At 38.8% G+C, this 15,604-nt stretch overlaps 2 protein-coding genes across 5 annotated transcripts in view; one reads left to right on the top strand and one right to left on the bottom strand.

The window, feature by feature from the left end:
* The window catches only part of LOC117552021 (zinc finger protein 462-like), a 14,172-nt gene extending 13,199 nt beyond the window's left edge, over nucleotides 1-973 (bottom strand). Inside the window, exons 1-3 of one of the 2 annotated variants that reach the window (XM_034225196.1) lie at nucleotides 727-973; nucleotides 437-610; nucleotides 27-85 (exon numbers count right to left, since the gene is read on the bottom strand). In XM_034225196.1, the coding sequence (XP_034081087.1) occupies nucleotides 27-36 (10 nt within the window). In that variant the 5' untranslated portion in view covers nucleotides 37-85; nucleotides 437-610; nucleotides 727-973. Of the gene's footprint in view, nucleotides 1-26; nucleotides 86-436; nucleotides 611-726 lie in introns of those variants that run through there. The other variant, XM_034225197.1, reaches the window with a different exon arrangement.
* On the top strand, nucleotides 115-15,604 carry coq2 (coenzyme Q2 4-hydroxybenzoate polyprenyltransferase). 3 transcript variants are annotated; one of them, XM_034225201.1, is made up of 8 exons: nucleotides 115-298; nucleotides 1,948-2,324; nucleotides 2,575-2,741; nucleotides 3,039-3,160; nucleotides 4,087-4,172; nucleotides 4,273-4,406; nucleotides 14,450-14,638; nucleotides 14,799-15,604. In XM_034225201.1, exons 2-8 carry the CDS (start codon nucleotides 1,997-1,999, stop codon nucleotides 14,952-14,954), a joined length of 1,182 nt encoding a protein of 393 aa, XP_034081092.1. In that variant the 5' UTR covers nucleotides 115-298; nucleotides 1,948-1,996; the 3' UTR covers nucleotides 14,955-15,604. The 3 variants fall into 3 exon arrangements, with proteins under 3 accessions (XP_034081092.1, XP_034081089.1, XP_034081091.1); XM_034225198.1 differs by lacking the exon at nucleotides 115-298 and adding an exon at nucleotides 847-1,150; XM_034225200.1 differs by lacking the exon at nucleotides 115-298 and adding an exon at nucleotides 1,155-1,263.

Below are 15,604 nucleotides of genomic sequence, written 5' to 3'. Positions count from 1 at the left end.
GTCACTAAATAGAAAGTGATAAATACCTTGTTGCATCTTGGACTCCTCTCCAAACACAGAGAATGAAGACACAGCTGTGACTCACCTAGAGGATTGAAAGCATAAATGATTGGGTTGCTGAAGGTACAAAACCAGCAAACCACATGTGATTTCTACTTTGTTAACACTGTTTTTAAGTTAAGTGTTCTACTGAGGGCTTCTACATGGATTCAAAAGGAAAAAACAATATCAACAAGGGATATACTGCTACTAAAGCAGTTCACCAATGGTTCACGAAACAACTTGGGACCAAAGTCAGGTATGTTCAACAGGAAGGAAACGAAGAGCAAACCCAGCAGCCCATTACCAAAAAAAACTATTTGAAAAACACAATGAAAAGACATAGTACACAAATATAACTAATTAAAACCTATGTGCAAATAAATAAAGTACTCACGCATGTAGACAAGCCCAATATTAGGCTTATAATACAATATTTTGAATCGATGATGTTGTTAACGTAGAGAGAGGACACATTTCCGCCATTTTTCCCGCTAGTCCAACTCCCTCTGGCCTGCTTCCGGTCCGACATCGGAGGATGTCACTTCACTTCCGTCGAGAACCTCTTAACCTTCAAAATAAAACAGATTTGAGGCACTTTGCACAGACAAAGAAGGACTTGAGGAGACGATAAAGTAACTGGTGAAACATTAATTTACCAGTGAATTCTTGTTATAGGCTACATACCTGTATTATAATGAGCTGATGGAGCACAGGCGATGTTCTGCTACTTCGACATTTGTGTAACGTAACCCCCGGAGCCGTATCCGTTTAACTTTTCTTTTTTTTTAACCCAGACTTACACCTTTTCCATAAAAAAAATGGTCACTTTTTAAAATATATTTGAATGTCTTAATGCTTTTAGTTTTTTACGGATCGGCTCAGAGAACATTTTGATCGATTGAGTTATTAATTTAACTGATTCAAAATAAATAATAACCTATTACATAATTACGGCCATGTACATTTCGTTTTAGGTTTGTAGTGAAAAACACATGTGCCGACCATAGGGGCCGACGGATCTTGCAGAACGCTGTCATTGGTTCCGCATACTGCCATTGTTTCCTCCGGAAGAATATCGGGCGGACAATAACAGGAGAGCAGAAACGTAGTAAGTTTTACCTCACAGTGAGGCTCACACTGAATTCGGTTTAAGACGAGTGATACAAATAGTTTGCTTAAGCCGAGTTAGCTTAAGAGTTGATTGTGATGATGTGCTATTAGGTACACTATCATGTCAGTATTCTGTCATATTAGTGTGTGCCGTTTTCATTATTATTCTATTTACAAAACTAACTGACCTTTATCAAGTGCCAATAATCTGCTCAACTGCAGCTCTTTTTGCGCCCATGTTCTTCCCAAATTCACTTCAAATCAGCATTGAATAACGCCTAATGCATCTTAAAACATGGCATTTCCAATTGTTTTTTTAATGTCTTTATAAATGTATGGAAATCTTCAAAAAACACATATTTTCAAGGCATTCAAAATTGTTCTTACCTCATAGTCTAATTTCTAAAAGTTCTGAAGGTTATAACATACATGGTTGTCAGTATATTATTCATTTTATATCTGACTATTATAACTTCAAAATGAAACAAGATTATTTAACCTGTCTTTATACAAAGTTCAGATTTATTTTCCAGAAATGTATGGTAATTACATGGGTTTGAGATTTGTTTTAATTGTCATTCTGTATATCTTTTGACCTGGAATGTGCACAGACAAAGGACACACAATTAATAATGCAGCTACACCCACACATACTAAGGCTCTGACGCATGAACACTTCAGTCTCTTTGTGCATCTGATTATCTCTGACACAAAAGGTATGCCTGTTGCAGCAAATCAGTCCTCTTTGAAAAAGCCATTGACAAAACATTGTGTGCTTTTTTTGTGTGTGTAAAGGGGTGTTGTTCTCTGAGAAAAAATGTCAATCTGACCTCAGAAAAACAACATGCTTGCAGCCAAGCTGACCAGCCAGTTACCTCTGGATACCCTGAGGAGGATTCATCATGGAACTTCTTACCGCTGTCTCTACACCCTGTCGAACATCTTCCTTCACACGGAGGGACGGAGGACGAGAGATGCAAGTCTCCTCTCTGATTCCAGTGCACTGAGAAGAGGGTTTTACAGCCAGAGTGCTTTCCGCCCAACATTTAGACTACGAGACACACAGCAATATGGGAGAAGATCCATCAGTCTATCCGCTGCTACAATAGTGAACTCAGCACCAAGGCCAATCCAGCCATACCTCAGATTGATGAGGCTGGACAAACCTATTGGTTAGTACATTCACTTTCATTACATCTTTCAGTGTACAGTATGTGTATGACATTTTTTTAAAGAGAGTTTGATACTGTAGGTTTGAAATTGTTTAGTATTACATTTAGTTCAAGTGCTTGGAATATTGTCAAACCTGTATTTTGGGGATTCTTTTTATAGTATTTCACACACTTTTGAATAACCATATGTATAAGTATATAATAGGATATTAGAAATATGTGTGAGTGATGGTGTGTCTGCGCATTGCAGGAACATGGCTGCTCTACCTCCCATGTGCATGGAGCATTGCATTGGCTGCAGACCCTGGACACCTCCCACATTTAGGCATACTCACCCTGTTTGGTACGGGTGCGCTGCTGATGAGAGGAGCGGGCTGCACTATTAATGACATGTGGGATAAAGACTTTGACAAAAAGGTATAGGACAATTCATATAAAGCCATTTCCAAAATAGCTGAGAGATACAGGTGGCTTTTGGTCAAACTTTTTTTACCAAACAGCTTTAACTGTTATTCTTTGCTCAGCCCTTTCAGCTAGATTTTGAATTAACAAGAATTATTTTAAATCCTTCCTCTCTTTGATAGCTATAAATGACATGCCACCCATGACACACAATAGGATGCTGTTCAAGCTGTGCCCGTCATTGGCATAGTCACAGCCAATGACGACCTCCCTATGTCATGACTGATTAAACGTGATAATGTTTTAATAAAGGTGTCCAGGACGGCCACTCGACCCATTGCATCAGGGGAGATTTCTCAGAGGCAGGCCCTCGTCTTCTTAGGAGGACAGCTTTCTCTGGCACTTTGTGTTCTCTCGTGTCTCAACTATTACAGGTATCAAGTGGTCTCTGTGTTTTCCTTAGATCTTCATATTGTATCATATAATATTATATGATCTGTATATTTTAGTTATCAGTTTAAAGAGAGTAGCAGAGAGGACAGAATGCTGAAGCAAGTGTGTAGGTCAGACAACAAATACTGTCTTCAGACTTTATTTATTGAACTGTCCCATTGGTTATGTTGCCATCTACTTTGACTTTGTTCAACAATTGTCTTTTACCCACCGGGTGACAAAATCCACATTCCAAACCACGTTCAAATATAGTAGGCTAACAATTCCAGGATGCTCTAATGTGTTTAATCACATGTTTAAGTATGCAAGCTAGCATGCTTTTCTGGCTATTCTATGTAATAAAAGTAAAAGAAAAGTGCAATTTATAACTAAACCGTACAATTATGCAGAAACACATTCAAAAGTGTCAGTAAGAGTCAATGTCTTCCAAAGTTACAGTCTCAGTGCAGAAATTCCTCTTTATGTTACAATCCCTCTACTGCAGGTCAGCAGGAAAACACTTTCTGGAAACACATAGAAGGCATTTAGCACTAAAAAGACTGTAACTATGCAAGATGTTCACTGGATTTGTATAACCCAGGCTGATGAAGCCTCATATTAGCTTAAGATAAACCTTTTTTACAAAACAAGGACTGTGGATACTGCCCCTAATCACTTTAATGTCCAGGACAGAAGGGATGTTTTTCAGTGAGCTTATCTGTTTCGATTTCCATATAGGCCCCTTTGGTTTTAGAGCAGCCTGTTATAACTGAAGCAAACTGTTTACCAGCTGCCTTTTTATAGACTTGTGCCCTGCAGTGTATTAATGCACAAGAACAAGGGATTTGTGTAAGAATGCTGACTAAAATGGACCTAAATGCAAATGTGTTCATATATTCATCGCTTGACACGTATGTACTCTTCCCAGCATAGCCTTGGGTGCTGCCTCGTTGTCTCTAGTCATCTCCTATCCACTGATGAAGAGGATCACTTACTGGCCGCAGTTTGTGTTAGGTATGAGCTGTATAAGACTCTCCTGTGGTGTTTTAAATCGTAATACTTCTTCCCATCAGGCTGAAGTCTGTCTCATGTTCCTAATGTTCTTTCTGTTCAGGCCTCACTTTCAACTGGGGGGCGCTGCTCGGCTGGTCGGCCGTCAAGGGCTTCTGTGATTGGTCTGTGTGCCTCCCGCTGTATTTCTCAGGAGTGATGTGGACGCTGATATATGACACAATATATGCACATCAGGTGAAGTTTACAGTTCCTATTTATGTTTTGTATGAAGCGCTTGGTTGACATATATATTGTTAGCCGCTCACATTTAGTAAATAAATAGTTCAAAACAATTTTTCAATCTAGCTTGGTTTGGTGTAAGTTGTCGTATGTTGGCGACATTTGCTGTTGAGATATCTGCCTTCTCTCAAATTGAATATATCTAGAAGCACTTGGCTTGTGTGTGAGTAAAGCACCATAAAATACATTTAAAAACTAATGAGCATTGTCTCTTTCCAGGAAACATGACTTGGTTACTTCAGATTTTCCACAGACCTTGCACTGAGCAACTTTCTGTAGAAACTATTTTCTGTCTATGGTATTACTCAGGGCCGCCCCTGGCCAACTTGGGGCCCCAAGCGACATTGTGAGATGAGGCCCCCCCCCAACCGACAGGAGTGAAAAAATTTGTTTGGAAACAAAGTAGGCTACTTTGCAAATATAATTCCTGTTTATTATTATTATCAACAGTTACTTTTGTATACAGTTAGGTAAATGGTAAATGTGCATGTATGTCGTTCAGTATTCGTTTACAGGTGAATACGTCTGCATTTCCTGCCAAATACTAGCCTCAAAAAGATTAAAATATAATGAATGCAAATAAACTACTTCTAATAATAATAATCATACTCAATTCAATAATATAAATACTATATTATTTTATTATAATATAGTTGTAATATAGTCAAGACAAAACATGCTTATGACATGCTCAAAAACTGATATTTCTTAAATCTGTATTCTAGCTCCCTCTGTCAGCAATGTATCAACAACTACACACACATTTCGATCAGTATTTCTCTGTGTTGTGGTTGACATGATGATGACTGTTAGGAGTTAAGGGGAGAGGCTGAGCATCACCATGAAATGTGCAAATTGACATAAAAATGCTCCGTGTTTTTTAGGCTGTAAACTTTAACTGTTATGTAAGCCAACTAGACAGACAGTGTATCACTCTTCCTCCTGTACATTAGCAGATAAAAGGCATAAAATACTTGAATGAATGTTAAATAAAGAATGCTGGAAATAACTGCATCTCCATTAGCCTATATGCTATGCAGAGACTGCCTTCTTCATGTCGTGAATTGCAGCTGATGTTTTAATATGGCAATTTGACTTATACAACATTCGCAAGTTGTACATTTGACTCATACAATAACCCACCTTCGAGTGATGCTCTAGTTTCTTCATGTTTTGTTTTTTCCCCTCTTGCTTGCACCGAACTGAAACTGTCTTTTCACCGACATCTCTTCACCTGCACTAGTGGCCGTATCAAAGCCATGATTGGTCAGATGTCGATTCATTGCAACGTGTCGGGTGCAGCAATGCAAATGAAATGATGGAAGCTGGACCGTCTTAGTCAAACGTCGATATTTATTAAGAGTATAATATGGCCGGAGAGTTCACAAGGCAAATTCACACTTTCATGTAAAGCAACCAAATCAACTCTGAGGACAAAGGACAACAGAAACACAGATCCATTGCAGAGAAGAGAGGAGGGACCTATATTCTCCCCCAACCATTACCAGACATCGGAACAAAGACCCGTTGTGCCAAACTTCTCACCCACAGGAAATCAGATGACCTCTTGACCTGTGTGCTTCTCACATTACAGGCAGGAGTATATGCGACTTAACGAAAAGCATATGTCTGTATCTTATCAGTTTCTCAGAAACGCTGAGAAACTCAAGACACAAAGAGATCGGATTAAAATATTCTCTCACAGTTTCATTCTTTTTATCAATTTATGATAACCAATTAACATTAGTCTAAGAATATTTCAGTCAATACTTAAATCAATAAGCGTCTTCAGAGTTGTGGGCTCACATACATCAATTACATCAAAAAGTAAAACAAGATTGAAAACACTTCAATCACCATGATTGAACACAGTCAATCATAATAGAAAAATCATCTCTCTTCAGTGTTTGGCATCATTTGTCAAAAGCACAATAATAAACACACATGAAATACAAAAATATAATAGCAGAATATATGTTTCAAAAAATAAGATCTCTTATCATTTATCACTCAGTCAATCTCATTCATCAAACACAAATTCAAAATCAGCTTACATCTCAAAGATTTACTTTAAGGCAATTACTTATTAAAACACAATTAGAATTTAGGATTATAAGAAATCCAATTGAGTTAAAATAAGAATCATGAGAGATCCAGCTAAAATTCCCAGTTAAGGTATAAATTCAGTGATGAATCGATCAATCTGTAATCTGTAAAGTTACAGTGTCCTCAATCTTTAACATTACTTTACGTTTACTTCATTACGCTTTATTCAAGAGTAAGGCACTTAGTAGTACATATATTTCATTCAAATACATTTGTTCAAAATCTGAAAAGGAAAAGTTAGGCAAATATTCAAAGACTTTTGTAAAACCTGGAAAGGAAGGTTAAAATGTTTAAAACTTGAAACATCATTGTAGGTCTTTCATGGATATACATTGAAGAGTAGTGTTGTTAAACCTGATTGCTGGACAATTAAGGATAGTAACATTATCTGTTATAATATTAGAAATATCTTATTGTTCAATACCTTTATAATCTGAAAATATCAATTTATTTGTTTAGTGTGAAAGTGTAATCTGATCTGACAAAATGTATTTATCACCACTATTTAACACATGTCTGTTCATCGGAAATATAAGAACAATCATTAATTGTACATCTGTAAACATCTGGTCATTCAATTCAACTGTTATCTTTGTACAAGAGCTGGAAGAACCTGTCCTCCTGACTCGTTCTCCTCCTCTCTTTATGACACAGAATGTCTGGTGTGTAAAGGCATCCTGATACTGTAGATTAGCACTGAGGTGCTGATTGGCTCAAAACTCTTCTTCATCAGAGCGCCATATTTCACCCCCCCAATTGCTCTGCTTTTGTGGCTCATTCAGTGAGCACTGTATGATCCCCCAGTGAAACGGAGGCTCATCTGCCTGCATTCCTTCTGCTATCTGCTTGAGAGTAGAGCCTATTCCAAGTGGCACATCCAGATGCCCCCCCCCCGTGATGGGAGAGGTTAGGAAGACATCTGCTCCTCCAAGAAACATGGAACCTTGTATGAAGCCTCTGAAGCCATCGCTCGTCCTGCAGAGTTGTCTGTTTGGGCCCACCAAGCAGAAAGATGAAGAAGCATCCCATCTCATCAGAAAGTTGAAGATTAGAATCCTCTCATCTCAAACGACCTCGTGCCTCCTTGCCCGTGGATGGGGGTGCTCTCTGCAGCCGGAGAGTGTGATCCTCTCTCTCTGACCCTTGGCCTTCAGAGCTGTCCTAGTTATTGGGTTAACACTTGATAGGGATGTTTTCCTGAGTGCAGACAACTCAAAGTAATGGATTAGCACATTATCATTCAATTACAAAAATAGGATAGGCCCCTCAGAATTATTTGGGAGCCTTCCTGACACATGCATAAATGTAAGGTTTGTGTTAGTCATTTAACATGCAAGAATCATATACTCATCAGTCCAAAGCAGAGACATTTTATTTTAAGTTAAATGTGAGCTAGTCCCTGTGGATATAACCCCTTCTCAATGATTCTAAATGTTATATTAATTCACCATTTACCGTTTGATAAAAGATTAGTTTAGCAGAAGTACATTTCCTCTTCCATAAAACATAGGTTTGAGAAATGAATGTTCCAATATGAAATCAATTACTCAATATAATTGACTCTCCCCTCCCTTTTCTTACATATGTCACATATTAAATAATAACTTAGGAGTCTATTTAAGCATGGTATTGTCTATATAAGCTATTAATCGAGAAGACTCAGTATCAATATGCAACTCGCAAATATCTCTTCTCTCTTTCCTATCCCTCTTCCACATCTCTCTCTATTTTCTCTTTCTCATCCCTCTCTCTTCCTCATCTCCCTCTTTCTATTCTCTTATTTATGTTAGATATGAAATAAAACATACGAGTCCATGTAAGCATGGTATCGGTCATAATCCATTCGAGAAGACTCAGTATCACCTGTGCGCAGCTAACAAAATTGTGAGAAACATATATTATGCAGGAAATGCACACGGTTGTTGAAAACACAAAGCATAGCTGATTTGGGAGGAAAAGCTTCATCCCCCTTAACATCTGAGTTACCACTGAAGGCATAGCATGAATGATAGTGGGTGCCTGAGGGTGTTATTACTGAGAAATGTCAAACAAATTCAAAACCTTACATTTGAAAACAGGTTTGCATTCCTCCACTTAAAATGACGTTATCATTGGAAACAATAAAAGCTAATTGTTTTGATGTAGAATCTATCAATTGAATCGCTAGAGCAGAACAGAATGGTCGTATTGTAGCCTGAGTAGGCTACCGTGCAGCCTTTAGTTTCACCAGGTGGAAACATTGTCCATATAATGTGAATACATGTAGAACTAAGAGGCCCCTGACATTAGGCCTATTTTGAAAATAGTAGGGGCTTTTAACAGCTTGCCAACCTACAGGCATCCTCTGCATAGCAGTATGAATAGCCTTAAAAAACAACCCACTCCGTGGTAACAAGAGTCATATTTCTGAACCAAATGCCCTAAGTTAAGCCGTTAGTCCCATCTGACTGACCCAAGGGTTGGTGCTGGTGTGGCGGGGAGGCTTCCAGGTGTTCAAAGCAGATGTCAAGCTTTCAGTTCATGGCTTGGTGGGGGGAGTAGCAGACCCATGTGAGACAGTATCAACGGCTGTAAAGTCCAGTTTGAGGAGCGTCATTCTCTCTGGGAGCAGGAAATGGTGCCCATTCTCGGACCAGACCATTAATGTCATGTAGAGCAGCCATAGCATCTCTGTGACTGCACTCAGCCGGACTGCAGCAGAGCAGAACTGGGTGACTCTTAGTGAAGCCGTCCACGGCCACCGACAAAATGGAACCACGTACCAACAAAAAAAAAGACACGGGGTCATCAATGTCTCTCTTTACCATTGGCCTAATCATAAAACAAATTAGTGGGAAAAATGTGGAACACTAATCCATCATGTGAAATGTAGAGTTAATTTAAATAATTACTTATGGGTTGAAATCAAATTAACATTAACATTAGAACTAAAGTCAGTTAAAATTGGACATGCACGGATCAGAATCTAATCAATACACCATTTTCCCAGCTCTGTGATGAAAAGGATATGCAGGGATGCAAACTTGTCACCTTTTGGCGAAATTCGCCGTTTTGAATCCAAAATAGGTCGTTTGTGTGATTCATGTAGATCTGCAATAAAAATATTACTGGGGTATGGGGGGGTCTGGGAAACGGAGTAATCTGCAGCCGCGAGCTGTTTTGTGCCATCATGACACGTATGGTGTACTTTTTTTACATTAATGAATGCTCGAGTCTTCCTGCCCGTCGGCTCTGCATTTGGATGTATAATAAGGCTCTGCTTTTCCGCTAAGATTTGTCTAGCTTCAGCAGCTATATTACCTACGGATGCGTTCGTTAATATTAACTGTGTGGTCCGGAGTGACTGTGGCACAGACTGGACCGCTGGTGAACAGCTGTTAGAACGGGGCGTTCAGGTGTTCAGAGCAGAGCTCCCTGCCGGAGCGGCAGAGCCTGAAGTGAACTGAAAAATGTTTCTGGCTAACGTTAGCTTTAGTACTCAGATCTTGTTCTTGAGTAAAAGTAGAAGTACCAGAGTGTAGGAATACTATGTTACAGTAAAAGTACTGCATTCAAGATGTTACTCAAGTAAAAGTATAAAAGTATTCTCATCAAAATATAGTGGAAATAGCGACAGTAAAGGTAGTCGTTGTGCAGATTGGTCCATTTCAGAATAATATATATGATGTGTTTTGTAATGATTGATCATGAGTGTTCTCAAAGCTGGTAAAGGTGCAGCTAGTTTGAATGACTTTGTATACTGCAGGGTAGCTTGTGGATTTACTCCAGGTGGAACTAAAGTCTGATTTAACACTTGATTATATTTCACATCATTCATCCAGATCTGTGAAGTAACTAAAAGGTATTAAATACATGTAGTGGAGTAGAAGTACACCATGTACCTCTGAACTGTAGTGGAGTAGAAGAACAAAGTAGCAAAGCATTTAAATACTTAAATAAAGTACAAGTATCTCAAAATTGTGCCCAAGTATAGTACTTGTTGAGTTTATGAACTTAGTTACTTAACACCAGTGCCTATACAGATAGAAAGACTAAGCCTTGCAGAGGCATGAAAATACATTTTCAAAATGCTCAACAGTGCTGCCAATATTATAAACTGACTGCTACACAATTAAAATAAATGCTTTTGTATATTTCTATTAGATGTAGCGTTTCTGTTGTTATTACCACTGCTGCTTTTAGTTGTTCTGACTGGTAAAATCATCTGTTATTCCTAATTTTAAAACCGATATTCCGTGGGGTCGGGGGGCTCGGATCCTTGTCACCTTTTTTTTTTTTTTTCATACCTGATACCCTGACCTACCCTGACAAGACTAGGTACATTACAGGAGTGTTAAAACACCCAAACATGCACACGTATCTTATTTTAGTAGAGATGAGAGGACAAGGTATAATGTTGTGACCGAAATGATCAAGTCAAAGCTTCAGTATTTTATCTTATGTAGCACATTTTAATTCAATAATTAATCTTGAATTACTAATAACTCTAAAGAAGGCAAAAGTGGATAAGGCAAATATTCAATGTGTGTGTGTGTGTGTGTGTGTGTGTGTGTGTGTGTGTGTGTGTGTGTGTGTGTGTGTGTGTGTGTGTGTGTGTGTGTGTGTGTGTGTGTGTGTGTGTGTGTGTGTGTGTGTGTGTGTGTGTGTGTGTGTGTGTGTGTGTGTGTGTGTGTGTGTGTTTGTGTGTGTGTGTGTGTGTGTGTGTGTGTGTGTGTGTGTGTGTGTGTGTGTGTGTGTGTGTGTGTGTGTGTGTGTGTGTGTGTGAGCAGCTTGTCTGCTCAAGGGTTAAAACCAGCGGTGTGAATGTTTATGAGAAACAATTCGTAGCTTAGACTGAACTCGAAGGAAACTAGACTAAAAAATTTAAGAAATTAAAACAGCTGGGTGAATACTCTCTTTATGGTATTTAAATTGGGCTCACTAGAATCCCTTCATGGATTTGTGATACTGATCTCTGTCTGTTCAGATTTGGAAGTCTCATGATTTATTGTGTGGGCTTGTGAAGGAGAGGCCCAGGGAAAACAACATCTATCTTGGAACTGCAATTACTTATCTTAAAGAGATTGCAACATTATACTCCTTTAAAATTGCTCAATTCATTTAAACCCATTTATTATGTACACAATAAAAACCTCAACAAATATATTGATCCTGGCTTAACCAGCGACCTTTACTCTATTGTTCATAAGCTCAGTCGTTTAACAACTATTAGAATTGTAGTCATGTCTGTAGACCAATTGTACTAGAAATCATTTGAAACAGTTGAATAAAGAATGTTAAACTATATTTAAAACTGTAATTGAACTTCAACTTATATCAATTATCTGATTCCAGTGGCCAGTTGGAATAGACAATCAACAAAGTTTTCATTTCGCAGCAACAGCGCAAACGGTTTCAATCACAATTATGTCTGAGTCTAGTTCTGTCCTATCTGCTTTGTTTTGGAATGTGTTCAATACATTACGTTTTTTTTAATTCATTATTACCATATAATACATAGATTTAAGAATAAACGAAACAAATAATACAACATTGACCTATTTGAGCAGACAGATTTTTTTTTTTTTTGCAACCCTGATTTCCTCAGGCCGGTATTTATGAGCAGTGATGCCTCTGAGGGTCTCGGTTGTAAGACAGATGCAGGACAGAAAAACACTCGCTTGCTATTTATTTTTCCTTTTGCAGCACATTTATATTACAATGTATAATTTTGCTTTACATCATTTATTCATTTTTCTCAAGTCATTTACTTTTGGTGAGATAACTAAAGTTTAGTTAATTTTACCCTGGCTATGGACTGATTCATTATTAGTTGTTACAAAACATACACAAGACGGCGGGTAGACAAACCAATATGGAAACAATTAGACAAACAAACATGAACTCGCAATAAACATCAGTGTGACAGAAAAAGCTCATCCAATTTAATTTAATTCGAATAGAGAGAGATTTCAGTGGGGGTAGGGAAATATCTGTTTAATATGAGTGCCTTCTTACTCATATATACTTGTACAAGTGCTAAGAACGGAATCTGTTGAAGAGCAATAACTAATGTATTCTCAATCAACAACCACTATGCTAATTTAGTGGTGCTTTGCCCTCCCCGATCCGGAGAGCAGAGACTTTTAATTTATCCAGTACCCTTTCTTCTCCAACAACAGCCAAATTCAACAACCCATAAACACAGCGCTATGTCACATTCTCGCATACCACCCTTCCCATTAGCTTCTCCAGCAAGTAGGAAACTGCGGCGCGCCAGGCGACGCACGCACTTAGTTGTCTGCCCCAGTTTTGCCAGCAAAATAGTAGAAAACGGTCGCAGACAAAATAAATGCTTTTAGACCGTTTTCTTTAGTTCCAAAACGGCAATGGTGTGAAGAAAATATATATGACACTCTGTGCTTTTTTTTTTTTCTTCGCCTGCGGCTCCCCGCAGTGGGGGGTGTAATCACACACACACACACACACACACCCGTGCAGCAGGCAGATTCGAGGCGATGCCTGTTGTTGATTTAACCAGTTTACCGCTGAAATCTCCAGAATTCGGCGATTCGTTTCAATACAAATCTATCACATTGCTCCTAATGCAGAAGTCCACTTTACTGATACTCTCTTTAAGGTCTCTCCGAATATTTGCTGTGTGTAATTGTCTGGTAATTTAATTCCAAGAAACACACACAGAGGAAATCGGTCAAAATCGATATTCCTAGGTTATTATTAGCCCCAAATATTCTTATTGTTTTTTACATGAGCTGTGCTTGCTCTGTAGGCACATGCCCCAGCAGCAATCACAGGGAAAATTGGCCAGGACAGAATCCCCATTTGACACCGATTCCCCAGGTTATCATTAAAAAAAAAACAGATGTAGGCTAAAGAGTAGAGAAACCAAAAAAAATGCAGCCGCGCAGTTTCACAGGTAATTTTATGATACCGTCAATCACAGATTCTGGTAAGGCAATGTCCAAATATAGATTTGAAATTACACTTACCAGTTCTGAAGATCTTTTGGTATCCTGTTCGTGACGCTCATTTGTGATGAAAACTTCTGTGCAGCAATGCAAAGGAAATGATGGAAGCTGGACCGTCTTAGTCAAACGTCGATATTTATTAAGAGTATAATATGGCCGGAGAGTTCACAAGGCAAATTCACACTTTCATGTAAAGCAACCAAATCAACTCTGAGGACAAAGGACAACAGAAACACAGATCCATTGCAGAGAAGAGAGGAGGGACCTATATTCCCGCCTCTCCCCCAACCATTACCAGACATCGGAACAAAGACCCGTTGTGCCAAACTTCTCACCCACAGGAAATCAGATGACCTCTTGACCTGTGTGCTTCTCACATTACAGGCAGGAGTATATGCGACTTAACGAAAAGCATATGTCTGTATCTTATCAGTTTCTCAGAAACGCTGAGAAACTCAAGACACAAAGAGATCGGATTAAAATATTCTCTCACACTCCCCTTGTCACCTCTCACTCTCACTCTCGCGGGGGTGCGTGGAGAACTGAGCGAGAACTGCACACAGCAGCTGAGGCCCTCTGGGTGGGGCCCCCTGCGCAAGGCGGGGCCCCATGCAGCCTGCGTGATTGGCCTGTAGGGAGGGGCGGCCCTGGATTACTGCTCTTAAGGAAACATGCATTTATATACATTTCCCTTCACATAGCAACTCACACCAAAACAATCTAGGTTCATGAATAGCACTATTGCTTACAGAACAAATATGTTCTATTTTTGAGTGAGCTGTACCATTGAACCATTGCTTCACTTGCATTGTATTACATTGAATCCAGTCACGTAGGAATAGAACATAAGCTTAATGCCTCATATTTAAAGTAGTGTATAATTGATTGAGACTAAGCTCCCTCTGTTCTTTCTTTGTTAACTAGGATAAGGATGACGACGTCAAGATCGGAGTGAAGTCTACTGCGCTGAGATTCCAGGAGCAGACCAAACCTTGGCTGAGTGGCTTCACGGTGGCCATGTTGTCAGGCCTGGTGGTAGCCGGAGTCAATGCTGAACAGACCCTCCCTTACTATGCTGTTCTGTCCACAGTGGCTGTTCACCTCACGCATCAGGTGAGGAACATGGAGGTGTACAGTGCAGTCTATATGCTGGCTCCAAAAGGGTGGATATGTATTGTACAGAGAGATATGACAAAGCAAAGAACATATAACGAAAGTGTGAAAAATATGGGTTTTCTATTAAATGGTGATATTTCCTCTCCTCTCTTTTTAGATTTACACATTGGACATTCACAAACCAGAGGACTGCTGGAAGAAATTTGTGTCAAACCGAAACCTTGGATTGTTGCTGTTTTTAGGCATTGTCGCTGGAAATCTGTGGAAAGAAAGAAGAGAGAATTTGCTACAAAATGAAGAGGAAGTCAGATAAGTGACACAAGCAGAACTATTATTCATTTTGATTACATTTTCAGTACTTCACAATGCTTCACATTATACTTCTGGGAACAAAGCTCTGTGAGAGAAACATGATGAACTGATTTGAACCCTGACTGTAATATTATTGGTTACTTTTGTTTGACTATTGATTGATAACAGTTGTACAGAGAAAAGGGAAGAGAGAGTATGTCAGACGAGCCAATGGGTAGAGTTACATTCATATCCCTGCTGCTGAGGGAAACACCTCTTGGTACATACAAAATATAATTTGTGCTGCTGATTGAAACTCTAGTGGCTGCACACATTCACACAAAAATCAGCTAAATGGAGTGACGATAAACCAGGCAAATCCTTTATTTGTTGTGACAAAATGTGCTTCTTTTTTTTCAATTGGCAGTATCGGTATTGGTTTATAACTTGTCAAAATCACCATAAATAAATATAAAGTATAAAAGAAACAAACAAAAAAGGTTCAATTCCAAATTGTCTGTCAACTATCTGAGTAATGGGCCCGATAGACATATTATATAATATTTTACACTTTTCATGTGTATGTTTAATTGGTACTGACCAATCAAAAATGCTGCTAAAAGATCTGTGTGTGAAGAAGTTCAAATAAAAATAAGAAGTATCAGTAATACA

Source organism: Gymnodraco acuticeps, unplaced genomic scaffold (assembly GCF_902827175.1).
Source record: "Gymnodraco acuticeps unplaced genomic scaffold, fGymAcu1.1, whole genome shotgun sequence".
In the NCBI taxonomy this organism is placed as follows: Eukaryota; Metazoa; Chordata; class Actinopteri; order Perciformes; family Bathydraconidae; genus Gymnodraco; species Gymnodraco acuticeps.
Note: the sequence above shows the minus strand (reverse complement) of the source record. Positions and strands in the feature narration are given on the sequence as shown.